Source organism: Vidua chalybeata, chromosome 10 (assembly GCF_026979565.1).
Source record: "Vidua chalybeata isolate OUT-0048 chromosome 10, bVidCha1 merged haplotype, whole genome shotgun sequence".
In the NCBI taxonomy this organism is placed as follows: Eukaryota; Metazoa; Chordata; class Aves; order Passeriformes; family Viduidae; genus Vidua; species Vidua chalybeata.
Window position 1 is genome coordinate 19,302,715 of NC_071539.1, and position 15,410 is coordinate 19,318,124.

Sequence of the window (15,410 nt, forward strand, 5' to 3'; positions counted from 1 at the left end):
TTCAATGCTTTTATCTCCAGTAACAATCTGTTAAGTACTTCCTTTGGTCTCAGTTAACCCCCGACTTTATGACTAACACTTGGAGCCTGATGCCTTTCTAAGGAGAAGAAACTTGGAGCATTGGGGGTGTGTGCCTGGAGACAGACAAGGGTCAAGACATGGAGAAGAGGGTCACCTGCCTAATAAGTTAACATCAGAACAGAAATTACTTGCACCAAAGTGCAGTATTATAAGTTTTTCCCAGGAACAAAGCTCATTTAAGAAACTCCTGCCCTCTCCTGCAGTTGTACCACAGCAACGTTTTGCTGGCCTCTGCTATAAAGAAATTGAAACAATGTTAAAATACTTAAAATCCCTTCCCAATTATTTTCAGATCTGTTTTACAGCAAGGCCACACAAAGAGCTGCACTGACACAATTGCGGTATGGGTGGGGACAGGCAGGAAATGCAAATTAACAGTGTGGTAGGGTAGGAACTTCCTAAACCAGCCCGCTAGAAGAGAACACACCTTGAACTTCAGACTCATTTATTAAGCAATGTTTCCAGAAGGTGGGCTTGGTAGAGATGACACTGAAACTAAATGGTCAGAGTTACTGAATAGCTTCTCTAGCTCAGGAAAGCTGCTTTCAATAAAGAAACCTGCTGCCCCCCAGAATAAAGGAAATTTATACTTCTTAAGAGGCTGTAGGAAGTGACAAGCAGGACTCCTGAAGGGTTACCTTTCTCTGCATGCTCTATTATTTGGCGAATGGCTTTTTTCAAGCTGTTGGCTCTCAGCATGAGCTGCTCTCGGGGACGGAATATCTGGGGCCGTGCAGTGCAGGCCGAGCCCACTGAGAGCTCACTTGAAGAGTCACCTGCACTGCCCGACCCATCCCCGTCCTCTGTCTCCTCTGCAATGGTGGGAGGAGGGTTGGGCAGAGAGGAAGACGCTTGAGATTCATCATTCAGTGTCTTCAGCAATAAGTCCAGCTTCTCCTTCAGGACAGAGCACTACATGAAGAAGAACAACATGTGAGTAGAACTAACAGTTGCCTGGGTAGCTCATTCTTTCAGTGCTAACTGAACTGCTGCTAACCCAGTTCTCTGAAAACAGAGCAGTTTTACACTTCAGAAGCAGAAACCCAAACATTTTTTCAAATTTTACCTTCCTGGCCATGACCTCTGACTCCTCTGAGCTTTCTGTTGCCTTCTCATAGGCTTTCCCTACTCGAGCCACAAAATCCTTCACTGTCTCACAAAGTACTCTAGACAGAGGAGCAAAACAAAATCATGCAAGGGTTGTTGCAGGATTTTCACAGTGAAATTTAGATTAGTTGTCCTCTAAGTACTCACTTGGCTGAGGAGATCACCACTGAGTGTTGGTCAGAAGTCAAAATTTTGGACAAATGAGCAGCCACAGAATCTTCATAGCAGAGAATCTTCTGCACCTGTTGACAATCAGAAAGAAACACTGGGGTGCTGCTGCTTCCCAGCATTACAACATATGCTGTGAAATCCTGGCTCCTCTAAGAGTACCTATCACTCTACAGATTCTTTTTGCCCTGAAAAAGTTCCACAGTCCAGGGCTCTGTTACTCACTGAAGACCTGAACCTGATCAAGAAACTAATTCTGAACCTACAAATCATCAGCAGTCCTTAGAGTCTCTGATCAACTGCAAATCTGAAAGCACTGAGGGTCTTCATGACTGCTATGCAGTTTGCCACTATTTCAACAACTTGACATAATGAAGCAAATAAAAGCCAGTAATTTCCTTTCCATTCAATTCCAAAGTATCTTTTCCTCATCCCTCATTATGGTTGTTGACTTTGGTAACCCAACCTCCATCTTTCTCCATAATGCTTCACTGACTTAAAGCCCTGGATCTTTGCAGCTCTGGCTACACCCATGGCTCAGCTCTGCTCCACTGGAGCTCAGCCACTGCCTCCTATCTCGTGTGCTCCAAGGCTGGTGCTCCAGACCCCTGCCCCTCCTGAGAAGTACCTCTGAATTCTCACTGCAATCTTCAGTGACTGTGGAAGTGGAGGCCTGGCGAGGGAGTTTGGTTTCATACACCATGATGCTCCACCTGTTGAAAATCATACTTGTCACTACAATGCAGATGGTTTCCTCTGTTATCCAAATATAACAGGTTAGAACCTCAAAGCAGAACAAACTGCACTTTGGGGAGCCATCACTGATATAAAGAAGCCACAGAGTAGCAATGGAAATACAGAAGGGCTGAACTGGGGAAGAAGGAAGCATGACACTATGAACAAGTATTCTACAGCACAGGGAATATCTCTACTTCTTCCCTCTCCACAAAAATTCCACTGGCATTACTTGATTCAACATAAGAGATGCCAAGATGCAACTCTAAAGGCATGAGACAGTCTTATATATCATGTACAAAGACATATACAGGAGGTATCAATACCAAGCATTGACACCCACTTCTGTATTTGGCTTTCACTTCTAAGCCAAGCTCAAGATAAATTGGTTTAGATTTACAAAGAAGAAATTGCTTTTTAAAAAAAGTCATAACTTTAAGGCTGTCTTAGGTTATGACATAAGTTTGGTTTCAAACTAGGACAAAGAAATCACAAATTCAATTGATGAGGACTCTGGGACAGAAGTGAGGACACTGGAACCCTGATAATTTCACTTTTTCTCACGAGAGGGTATCAGTAACAAAAATGTTATCTGGCATTAGTAAGAGGTCCAAAAGCTTGTCAGAGTCAGGACTGCCCTGTTCTCCTGGAAGGATATCTTCACACAACTCCTGAAGAGCAGATGATGTTAGTGATGGTTACTCACCTGTCCAGCATTTTGGTACTGGCCCTCTCCAGCTTCTCCAGGATCTGCGGGAGCTGGGTATCATCATCACAAGCAGAACCCCAGCCTAAAACACGGGCAAGGTCATTCCCTGTTCCCAAGGGCAGCACTCCCAACTGGCACTGCATTAGAGAAAAGGAAAATGAAAATGATATTCAAATGGGGAAACATGAGCCAGGAACAGCCATGAGTAACATGACTGATTCCTTAACACACCAGTCACTGGAAAACAGCTAATCCCAGGGTGGGAGAAAGTAACTGGATGGGGAAAACAGCCAGAAAAGCATACAATTATGGAAAAATTTCCTGTACTTTTGGTTGTGAATTGAGAGAGGAGGATTTTACTGCTACCATGTCAAGGAGCACCTCGCTATAGTAAACCTCTTACAGATTTATATTTAGCCATCAGGTGGTGCCATTGTGTTTCTGTAAAATTAGCACAGACAGTTCCCAAGCAAAACAGTGTATGATATCTGTACCCCAGTGAAGTTACAGCCTATCCCTAAGACTCAGATACTACACCACAAGAATTAAAGGGAGCAGAGCATAACCCATGTGGAACTCCCAAGTTTCCCAACCACAGCCCTTTCAGAGTATGTCTCTACTGGTGATGGAGCAGGAGTACTCAGAGCTACTCCTAAAGCTGGATCTTGTGGAGGAACAATGGAGACAGGCATAAAGAATTAATCCATTACTGGATTTATATCTTGCAGAAAACTAGTGCAAGAGCACTGCTATGGTAAGCTTTCAGCAGCTTCAGTCCTGGGGCAAATGATATCTGCATGACCAAGGGAAGTCCTCTTCAGCCCATGCTGTTGTTACTTCATTCCTTCATCCAACCAAGCTCCTGGGGCAGGTACCTGCTTGTGAAGGTTGAGGCTATCAATTTCAGAGAGAACCCAGCCAACACTTCCGTCCCCACCACAAACTAGAATCCGGAAAGTGTCAAATTTCTGGAATAAGCGTAAACTACAGAGAAGAGAAAGAAAAAAGCAAGAGGGAAAAACAATCAGCTGTTACAGAAAGAAATTATAATTCCAATCTAGGTAACAAACATGACAATGTTGCTTAAAGTAGGCACTGATTTTGCAATGAATACAGGTCACGGCCAGATTACAGATGAATTAAAATGGTTATAATTAAGGGATTATAAATGCAGCTAAGCAACTTACCATAGCTATTCACTACAGAAATATCTCCCAAGACATACTCGTCTACTAAAGCAGGGCATTTTTGTCTCTACAGAAGAAGAGACAAGCATGTAATAGCTGATTATCCATTGAATTAACTCCCTCTTGCAGCCTTGCTGCATCCACCCTAACATTAGCTATTTGTCACAGTTCTAAGTGCTCTGATGTCACTGCCTTCACACTCACAGCCACACCAACTAAAGCAAATCTTCAAGAGGGGGATCTTCATGCAGTCAATCAGCCATGAGATAACTGCAAGAGGATGTAAAACATCACAAGCTTTAGTTTTTCTGGGAAAGCAACATAAATCACTGCTCTGGTGCTTTGTCTGTCCCACAGGCAGGCAAACAGCTCACCAGGGTGAATTTCTCCATTCACCCTTTCCAGAATAATAAAAACAACTTCTCCTGTTTGAAACTGTGCTTCCTACTGAACATTTTTGAGATCTGCTCTTGTTTTTATTTTGGCTTTGTATGTATGTTTTTTTACTATTATTATCTAAACAGGACTTGCTGTAGTACAGGATTTGCTGGCTTTACTCTGTACCATCACTTTCTTTTTAAGCAAATATATAAGAGCATCTCTTTTAGAAGTGTGCACCGCAGCTCAAGAAGGTAACTGATTCCCTCCTTTCCATTCCTGCTTGAAAGCAAAATTCCTCACAACAGTCAGTCTGGCCGGGGAGGGGAACAAGAAAGCACTTAATTTTACAAGTCTTTTATAAATTATTTTTCAGCCAAACACATCCCCTCGACAGAACACTGCAGTTTTAAATGCCAGTGTTTTGCAATATGCTATGGCAAAGAACTACAACAGGACTCAGGAGAGCAGAACCCAATGACCACTACTCCAGGGACACTCCCAGATTTAGCCCCTGCATCTACAGATCTAGTCAAAGACTTGGAGTCACTGGGAGGAAAAGATGAAGAAAATTCACCTTGTGTTGGCTCTCATTATAAGGAGCACCAATTAATGACAAAAGTTACTTAAATCTGATGCAACAGAAAACCAACTGGAAGTGGACAAACTTAAGACCGAAGTTTTCTTTTAAATGAGAGTTGCAAAAATACACAAAAGACGTTTATTTTACAGCACTCACTTTTTTTTATATCCACAGATACTCTAGCATAATTTGGCAAAAAGTCTGAAGCATAACTTAGATCCTAGGGCAGAACCAGCTTTACCAAAAGAGTAACACTCTTAAAGACTCATAAGAGTCTCTCCACAATATCACCACAAAGTCTTTGAAGGATGGAAGTTATACAGACTTCTCAGATAAGTTACTTCTCAATAAATCTCATCTTGACAATATTAATTTGCTATCTATGACATCTGTCTGTTCACTTGAGTTAACTGAAATTAACTTTTCTTAGCAGTATATGAGGATGCCTGTTAAAAGACTGCTGACAAGTTTTCTTATGGGTTCAAGCTTTCCATGCTTGGTCTTCTTCCAGGGGAGTGTTTTTGGAATTCCCCCAAAATGCCTCAGGCTGTCTTGCTATTACTGATGAATGGATATAATAACCTTTGCGACAACATTTTTCGGTTTTAGCTAATCAGTAACACTTAACACAGAGAGAGGAAAATCCCTCCAAACCTCACGTGTTTAGTTTTCTCTGAGGAATAGGTTCCCTGTTATATTTGAGGATGAGCTTAACCAAGTAAATCCCTTGTACTTTCTGGGTATTTACAAGGAATTTTTGTTTCAAAAAAAAATATCTGCCTACCCAAGGTGAGGTCCTCCATTCATGAGGTCAAAGACCTGGGCTGGATTCAGCAGTTGTTTGAATCTTCGCAGAAATTTTACACCTTGGTTGTCTCCACTTTTTGAGTTGACAAAGACCAACAAAGGGCTTGTGCAAGAAGGGGGACAGGTGGCTTTCCAGAAACCTGTTGGGGCAAATGAAAGAGAGAGGGAGGAAAAGCCAAGAGATGTGAAGCTGCCCATGGGGATGGATGGAGAGAAAAACCAGCAGCCCACACCCCAGCCCAGCTATGAAGCAGCTAATATTTTCCTTGTGCTTATGGCACTCACTAGTGAATGCCAAATGTGCACAGCCCTGAATCCAGCAGAACCACACCTCATGCTGCCAAATGTCACACTTATGTCCTAGCAGTATGCCAAAATTTTCAGCTTCCCCAACCTTCCCAAACTGCTTCTGCAATATAGTTATTGTCAATAAATTTAATCAGCTGCAGCTCAGCAAACACTGATATTACAGGGAGATAAACGGAATGCAAAAGCAAAGCAAACAGTTCACTGTCATACTCAGCAAACTGGCGAGTTTCAGCAACAGCAAAAGCAGAATATTCAGCTGACAGAACCTGGCATTAATAGTGCCAGCTGAAGTGACTATGACTGAGAGGAAGTGAAAGAAGTGCTACTTACTAGGAATACTTACCATCTGAATCAATGCTGTTAAGAGCAGTAGGAGGAATGACAGACACTTTGCAGAGCCCAAGAGGGCACTTGTTTGGCAACAACTCTTTACATGCTGTGTGCACCTGGAAAAACCACCAAAAAGGAGTAATTCAGACTCTTTTGGACATTGTGGTATAACTCCTAAAGCCACCCAAAAGAAGCTGTAAGAGGAAGAATGGCAGAGGGGGTGAAATCACCAAAAAATGTCAATTGATAAATATATCAATAAAATTATTTTAAGAATGATCTAATCAGAGCCTTCTACGAATTCTCTTCTTTCCATTAGTATGTACTTTCCTGCCATTTGAATTTATGAGACCAGCACTTTCAGTGCTGAGAGAACCAGATACCAGCTTCTGTGGTCTTAGGAGCCTTCGGCATTCTGCTTTCAAAATCCCAGCCTCAACTGAGAGATCTGAAGTAGCAACAAAAGAAAAAGCTGGGAACTCAAGAGAATAAGAAAGCAAAAAACAAACCAGGAAGACATGAGAGATATAAGAGGTAAAAGAAGAAAATATTAATGAAGCCACTCAAAAAAGGAAATACAAAGTAGAGCAGGGCTTTTCTGGTACACAAAGACTGTAAGATAGAGGGTTTGCTTGGCATTTGAGCCCCTCATTCTAAAAACATATTTTGTGATACTTCTCCTACTAGTATTATAGACAACTGAAAACACAGCAAGATCTGCATCACTTCAGTGGTTAGGCAAGAGCAATCTATTGCAATGGAAGGGAAATTGCTATTATTAAAATAGCTGAGTATTCCTTATAGTTTGTTGAACCTTTTCAACCTGTAGAAATAACAAATAATGGCTCCTTAAAATCCAATGTAGTCCATGACAGAAGCTTTGATTCATGTCTACCGTACTTAGATTCTTCTATGAAAGCTCACTCTCAAAATAAAATGAGCTTGGCTAGAAGCAGGATACTTTTTTCAGGTCTTGCTTTTATATATCACAGCAACACTTCTGAGCACAAATTAAATTCCTATTTCTTGCAGAACAATAAAGTCCTTCATGGCAAACACTGACAGCATGGTTAGAGATTTTATTCTAAGCAAGTGTCATTAAAAGAACATACCATAGAGCTGATGAAAAGCTGTCCTTTTACTGAAAGGACACTTAATGATCACACTTATTCAACTCACCATGGCTTTGCACCACAGGCAGCGCCAGTCCTGCAAACGCAGGACACTGCCACAGGTTTTATCACACACAGTGCATTTGGCACTCACGGGCAGGTTTCCTTCCAGCCACTGATGTGGCATTGAGATCTGCAAAAGGGACAGAAGCTTAAAAGTACAGGAGACATCATGACTCTGAGATACATAGAGAAGCAAGTCTTTATATGCACTGTTTAAGGACAGCAAAGGCAATTTCTAGAAAACACCTAAGGACCAATTCTGGCATTTTACATCATGCTCAAGCACAAAGAGTCCAGGTGACTCACCCCAGGCTACTCAGGAAACACTGACTTGCATGAGACATCCCAATATGCTAAGGTGCTGTTCCAAACACTCATTTCTTTTTCTTTTGCCAAAACTTAGATCAAGTTCCCCATGCCTCCAATTATTTAATCTCAACTCCCCCAGTCCACAGCAGTTTATTTCTACTCAGGAGTCCCTTGCTATCCTGGTTGGACTTTTCACACAAAATCTCATGATTTGACAGTAGAAATCTTTTCCATGTAAAGGCAGAATCTGCTATTTACAAAATGAAAAAAAAGCTACACAACACAAGGAAGTGCTTCCCTATCAAGGCAAGGCTGGAAAAGTTCAAACTAACACCTACCCCATCTTCATCCTCAATGATATCCTTCCCAATAGAGGCCAGAGTTGTCCACTTGCAATTGTTGGTTGCCCGCACAGCACAGCGCTTGTGGGCTTTAAACTTGCACACTAGGGAGGAAGAAATGAATGTAATTAATCCTGCCTCAGGAGGTCTAACGTGGCAGCGTGTATTTGGCTCCAGAAGAAAGCATGGGCACACTCTATCCTTTTTAGCATCACCAAAACGATCAGCTCTAAGTGTTCTGATCTAGCTATTAATTCTTGCCTTGTCATTTTTGCCAGTTGCTTGTACAAAGCTTAGTGATCAACTTGTTAAATTTAATATGATTTACATAGTCACACACTCCTCCGTCGTTTTACACAATGTAGGTGTCACCGCATTCATGTCAGACGCATGTGCCAGGCATTTCTGCTAAGCCAAAGCTGGGGAAAGGGGAACTTCCTGGCACTCAAACATTAAACAAAGATGTTCTTACAAATACAGTTATTCCCGTGAATAGGAGTCTTCTTTTGAATATTCTCTCAGACACCTCAGAAGTGTCTGAGAGGCACTTCTGCACTGTCATTGCAGACACATGACTTTAATAAGGGATGGCAGTATTTGGGTATACGGGCAAAACCAAAAATAAAACGAGGCTGTTTCTCCCCAGGCAAAAGACGAGGGCACACCTACCTTCACAGGACAGCCCATGTGACGTGACCCCAGACAAGGCCTCCCGACACACGTTGCAGTACGTTGGCCGGGCATGGGAGCAGGCGTACCAGTTATGCATCCCTGAGAAATGGTCCATGCTGTACTGGGTAGACTGATGATATAAATGTATTACAGTAAGGTCTAAAGTAGAGCAACAAGACTTTTTTTCTCAGAAGAGCTGCATGAAGCAGTCAGAAAAAGCAGAAACAGCAATTTTCACTAGGAAAGAGTGCGCCACATGCAGTTTATACACATTAGCTGAAACTCAAGAAGGTCTCTAAGGCAAAAGAGACTACCTGAAGAAGCCACACCTTCAGTACAGCTCCTGTACCACCTCCCATCCTTGTCTTACTACAAATTTGTCTAGGGAAATGAACTGGATAATTTATCTGCTAAAGAATTTATCCCCATTTTTTTGTTGGATTAAATTTTCAGAAAGATCAGTTCCCCAGCCTGGCTCATTCTGTAGCAGAGAAATGCTTGTACCAGCATAAGGGAGGCAAGCATCAGAGTGGGGAAAACACAAGACAACTTTTTGTGGTGGCACTGCTGGTCTCACTCACCCCAGGAAGCAGGTAGATGCACTGAAGCTGGCATAATATCAAGCAGGCAAGATGTGAATTGGGACAGGGAGAATAATTGAAAAATGAAAAGACAGTGGGAGGGAAACTTGGCTTCATAACCTATCCATGCTCTGAAAATTCTCTCTGAATTCCTAAGGGAGCATATACAAAGCCAAACATTCTTTGGAGAATCACTTCAATTTATTTAGGATAAATTTTACAGAAGGTCCTAACACTGTTACCCATTGTAGTCAATAAAATGACTTCTATTAAGTTCATTCGAGCTGACTCTCAAAACAAGCTGTGATTTAGCAGAGGAAGCACAGAATACAAAGAAACACATTTTCTTATTACCTCAAAATGTTCACGGTTTTGGACAGTCTTCAGTGCTGCGATCCAATCTTCCATCTCTTTTCTGTTGTCAGCACAAAGGATGAGCTTCCGACATGGAGTGATAATCTGAAGAGAGAAAATGAGGAGTGGACATGTCAGTGAGACAGCAAGAAAATACCTTACCACTAGTGCAGTCTGTTGAAGCTATTTTCAGAGCTACACAATGAAAGTTATTTGCACCTCTGAACTGTGCTTCTCTTCCACCACAGCACACCTTGATTTCTTCCTAAATGTATAGAACCACCAAGATTTTAGCTGTCATTCCCAATACTGAACTGAGTAAAGAAATCTCTCATACCTAAATAACAGCACAACACAAATCAAGCATGGAGCAGCAGGAGTAATTATGTGCAGACCTTGCATAAGTATTTTTAAAGGACTTACTGTACTTTCAAAACTGGTAAAAACATAAAGACATTTTGTTAATAGCATAGTATACCAGTTTCTAGCAATTAATGAGTCAGATAACATACTCTACAATATCATTCTAAAAATTTGTTTAGTCATGACAATTTGTTTAGTCTCCCTCATGGGGAGGGGAGCAACAAAATAAGCAATTTGAACCGTCATGTTTTCTGAGGGCTTGTTCTACCTACTTAAAAGATATTCTAACAAATAGTCCCCTATCAGGCTGAAGCTCTGGTGAGTTTACCTCCCTCCAACAATCCCGTCCTCAGTGTGTTTGTACCCTGGGCTAATTCCCATGCATTAGTTGCCCTGTGTTAAATAAACAATATTTTAACAAACCAGCAGAAGACATGCAGGGTGACCAAAGTTCCCCTTTGCCCAGGGAGGCACCAGGCCTCTGTGTCCTCTACCACCAACTCCCTCTCCTTCAGTCAGCTGGTGGCAGCAGAGAGAAATGAAAGCTCTGCTTTTCAGAGGACCATGTCTGCTGTTGTCAGAGCTGCCCATTCAGCTGGAGTCCAGACTTGACTATATACCAACCGTTATTCTTCCTAAGACTAAAGTCTTTCTTCCCCACAGTGCAGTTATCTCACTGTCTCTTTTGTACACCTCTGCATTGATTTCCATCAAGCTGACTTAAATTAGATCAATACTGAAGTGTTTGCAAGACCTGGATTTAAGAAAAGCTGCATTAAGGTTGAGTACTGTTACTGTTAACAAAAATCAAAAGGCTCCCTTTTATGTCAATTCTAACATTTCCAGCAGTCCAGACTCTCCTGCACCCCTCTACATACAGTACATGAAAAAAATTTGTCTACATCATCTGCTTTTCAAGCAAATTGTACCTAACACCTGAAAGAATGGATTAAAATAAACTAGGATTGTGTCAATCTCATGAAGCCCAATCATTCAGCCAAAGTTTTGTTAATGAACACTAAAATACCCACACACATCACCCCAATACCTGATATCCCGGTTTTCCAGTCTGTTTCTCACTTCTCTCATCATCATTCATAAAACAGATTAAAAATAAAAGCCTCTGAAGTTGAACACCAAACTTTTAGTTGATGTTGAAGTGCCTCAGAGCATTCACCAAGAAATGTGGATGTAATGTCAACAAAAAAGATACACCTGGAAAGTTCTGCTTTATTTTAGGAAAAGGTCTGCAATTTTTCAAACTGTGTTTCTTTTCATTCACAGACTGCAGATTCCCCTGCAATAACACCACCTTACCCAGAGGCACGACCAATACCTAGTAACCGGTGCTAGAGACACATGAAGTAGGCAATGAAAGGAACTAAATCTCTTTGTAAAGAAAGGACTGGCCATTCATATTAGAAACACAGTTTTTGCATTTGAAGCATTCTATCTTGGACAAAATGACCTGATCTGTATCAACTGTAAGCACACAGAAATAAATATTTACACTATTTTAAAAATAAAACTTTGAAGAAGTCCTCTCTTCCCTCACTTTCCTTTAAACATTTCCAGCTTTGAAAAAAATTTATTTCCAAAGAAGGTAATCACGGGAATGCTTCTTCTTCCTTGGGAAAGCAGGAAAGCGTTTAGTTAAATGCATTTCCATCAAAAACTCTTCTATGTAAGAATGTTTGCCCTAGAGAAACTTGTTCCAGAGCATGAAACACTGATGCATAAATCAGTATGAAGATAGAGAAAAACAAGGGGCATGTCTGAGTCCTGCTAAGAGGATGCAGCTTTTTCCCTGGAAGTAAAACCCATGTTAACTTATTTGTTCAGACACCACTGGGCCTCACTTTCTTCCTGGTAATAAGGCCAAGAACATCTATAGTTGCATATGTACAACAGTAGCACATATAATGTCCAAACATCCTAGGATGAAGCATCCAAAGACCTTTCATGGCTGTAAAATCAGACAAATTCTGTAAGGAACTACCAGTTCATTTGAGTTACTGGCATGCTCTGGAGCACTAGGGAAGAACAGCTTCAGAACACTCATACTCAGTGCTGTCCCTTTTCCTATTTTTCTGCCTTTTTGGGTGGATAGAAGGAAAATGCAAACTAAACACAGTTTTTAATCACACTGGAAGACTAGAACTTTAAAACATTGACATAAAATACAAAAATACAGACATTCCTTTGATAAGAATTAATTTCTAAGGCTACTGTCTTCCTGGATAATTGGACAGAACATCCAATATAGAAAGCAACTAATTCCTTCTTAAGTCACCTACTGCATCATCTTAAAAATCCCCACATTCAGTGTTAGACAACCCTCTGTTCAAAGAACAAAGTCAAAGTTTATAAGACAAGAGGATAAATAAAGAGATCAAAAGATTTTCATACATGAATCATCCAGAAAAAGAGTCACAGAAATAAAATAAAGGGTCTATTGTGTAACTACAAACTGCAAATAAAAATGTAACTGTGCAGGACAAACATATGAAAAGCATTCCCTATTAGTCAGTTCAATAGCATCATTTGCTCTGGGATTTATTGGTATTACCAGAGATGGGAAATAAAAAAATAAATCTCTTTAAAAAGCTCGCTCCTAAGGAGAACAAACTGAGACAACTCAGACTTCACTATGAAGGACAGACGAGATTTTAATGTAACTAGTGCAGCAATTATTTGGGGAAATGAAGAAACCATCCAAACCTGTTTTCCTGATTAATACGCAGCGGTATTACAGTTAAACATCTTAACAAGGATAATGAGGAATCCAGAAATGTGTTAACAGCCCCGTTCCTTTGCAGAGCAGTTCAGCAGCTCTGCTGTTCACACACCCCACACTCCCCAGCCCAGCCCAGGTACCTGGTGAGCATCAGCCCCTCGTGCCTGCCCTGTAGCGCAGCAGCTGCCGGCTCCTTCCTGCACGGGCTGTTGGGCAGCACGTGTGCTACTGCACTCGCTGAGCAACAGAAGCTCACACTCACACTCCTCCTGCCACTGTTCCCTCCCTCTCCTTGAACCAGCTATTTCAGCTCCAGACACCCCCCTGCTGAAGGATACTGACACAGGGGCAAGGCTGTTACATACACTGCACTGCACTGTCCAGGCAAGAGCAATGATCATTTTAACATCTCATAAAATCATTCTTGTTGTCTTGTTGTCTCAAAAGAAGCCATGCCAATCTTCCCCCTGGAAAGCTGTCCTTTCCCAGCCAGGAATCCAGGGAGTTCACTCTCAGTTACAACTGCAATGAGCCACCACTGTGGAACACAAGGCTTGGTTATCCCTGTAGGTGAACATGGCTACAAACGAGCATGGTCCAGCTATTTTTTTATGTTCCGGCTACAGCTTTTGACTAACATCCTGGAACAGTATATTCCACAGGATGACGACGCACTAGGTGAAGTAGCATTTCCTTTTATTTGTTCTAAATTTACAAAGCAGTAATGTCATCCAGTGACCTCTTGTTCTCATAAACGGAGAGCACAAAAACAACAATCTCACTGCTTCTGAGTTAGGATGAGAGCTGCCTTACTAGGAGTTAAAAAAAAAAAAAAGCAACAAAAAGTCTTCAGATTTATTTTTAATCTCATAGATTTTTGGCCTGTTTCGGGATTGGCAGAAGTCTGAGCATTCCTGCCCCAAAACAGCTCAGAACTGTATTTAGATATGAGCAATTATGCAAATTAAAAGTGCTTGTTCTGCCTAAAAAGTGAGTATTAAAAACTTTTTTGATCCTAAATGCTACTGAACTTCTGGGTGTGATTCTTTAGATTTCACTCATTAGTAGAAACTGAGTGCCCAGTGCTCACTACATGGTGATATGATTGGCATCTAATCCTGACCAGAAAAAGAGCTCCATAGTCGTGGTGGGGGGAAAAAAGGCTGCCAATCCCTCTAATCACTCCTGGAGAGTCATAAAAACACATGGGAATGGCAGAAAGGGTTAAAAACATTTCAAATAAGGATAAAGGTTAATTACTAACTTCTCATTGCATGTGAAACCCCTGAAATACATTTTGCAGAAATGAGGGTGATAGTCAGGTCCCCAGCAAGTAGTTATGTGCCCTCCATGAGTCATCTCAAGTCTATTAGAGAAATTCTCAATTTTCAAGCATGCCCACTCTAAATCAAAAAAAAAAAAAAATTTGAAAATAACCATGCCTTCATTAGCTGTCTTATGCAAATACAGACACTTTTAACACTGAAAATTTAGCTTTATCTCCTCTCTCTGTCACACATGGTCCATTCCCTCTTACCAGCTGTTAACCCCACCTCTCATGTTGACCCACACTGCTCTGTCCAAAACTAACACCAGTTTACTGACATTTCAAATCCAGTCAGCTAACAAACAACAGAGCCAACAAAAGAAAACTCCTCATTTCATGTTCTAAAAATGGACTAATGTCCCTGGATGTCCTTCCCTGATGAACAGCTGTGAATAATCAGATTCGAAAGGCAGTCCAAAAAAGACTCCTGTATTAGACCAAATTTTAAACAGAAATCTGATATACTTCACCCTTTGTTGTACTGAGCAACTTTCCCCTTCCCAACAGCTGGAGCATAAACTTCATCCTCTTGTCTTGCTGCCACCCAAGACAACATTATCATCTCTGCTCACCTGGGGCATTTTCTGTCTGCCCAGCAACTTCTCAGCAATAAAGTGACAGGGTAGCCAAGCATGCCCGGGGACTGTTTGTTATCAGAGTACATCTGGTGAGCTCAGTGACCACAAAAGATGGCAAAACAAGTTAAGACCACACTGGCCCAATCAGAGAGCTGACAGAAGAAATGTTGCGGGGGGAGATGGGGTGAGGGGACATTGAACTTCGCTAAACATAATTTTCCCGATGTGTGCATTTCTCAGAATGGCCAAATATGGGGGTATGAGAACACCTGCTCATTCTGACTGCTTCCTTTTACTCATATCCTGTTCTAATACAGACTTACATTCAAAGGTGCTAGCCATAAATCCCCCTAAGAGATCCTGCATTATTCCAAACAGTTGATGATTTGAGTACAGAGACAACAGGAATTTCTGGAGCTCTAGAGACCTAGAAACCAGAAAAAAAAAAAAAAGTGCAAAACCTTCAGTTTGATCACATATGGCAAAGGTAAGGAAACCATTCCCCACCTGTAGCTAACTGCTATGTCTGCTCTGTATGGCGGAGAATGATCCTGGCATCCTGAGAGCCCAAGATTCAGG

General features: G+C 41.4%; 1 protein-coding gene across 4 annotated transcripts in view; it reads right to left on the reverse strand.

The window, feature by feature from the left end:
- The window catches only part of DGKD (diacylglycerol kinase delta), a 61,418-nt gene that overhangs the window by 20,607 nt on the left and 25,401 nt on the right, over nucleotides 1-15,410 (reverse strand). For all 4 annotated transcript variants that reach the window (XR_008432656.1, XM_053952055.1, XM_053952054.1 and 1 more), the window contains 12 exons: nucleotides 9,827-9,931; nucleotides 8,889-9,021; nucleotides 8,217-8,323; nucleotides 7,574-7,699; nucleotides 6,408-6,510; nucleotides 5,733-5,895; nucleotides 3,676-3,784; nucleotides 2,798-2,937; nucleotides 1,985-2,069; nucleotides 1,336-1,430; nucleotides 1,148-1,247; nucleotides 720-993 (listed from right to left, as the gene is read on the reverse strand). Coding sequence is in view for 3 of the 4 variants with exons in the window: in XM_053952055.1 (XP_053808030.1) it covers nucleotides 720-993; nucleotides 1,148-1,247; nucleotides 1,336-1,430; nucleotides 1,985-2,069; nucleotides 2,798-2,937; nucleotides 3,676-3,784; nucleotides 5,733-5,895; nucleotides 6,408-6,510; nucleotides 7,574-7,699; nucleotides 8,217-8,323; nucleotides 8,889-9,021; nucleotides 9,827-9,931 (1,540 nt within the window). In the remaining variant the exon portion in view is untranslated. The remainder of the gene's footprint in view (nucleotides 1-719; nucleotides 994-1,147; nucleotides 1,248-1,335; nucleotides 1,431-1,984; nucleotides 2,070-2,797; nucleotides 2,938-3,675; nucleotides 3,785-5,732; nucleotides 5,896-6,407; nucleotides 6,511-7,573; nucleotides 7,700-8,216; nucleotides 8,324-8,888; nucleotides 9,022-9,826; nucleotides 9,932-15,410) is intronic.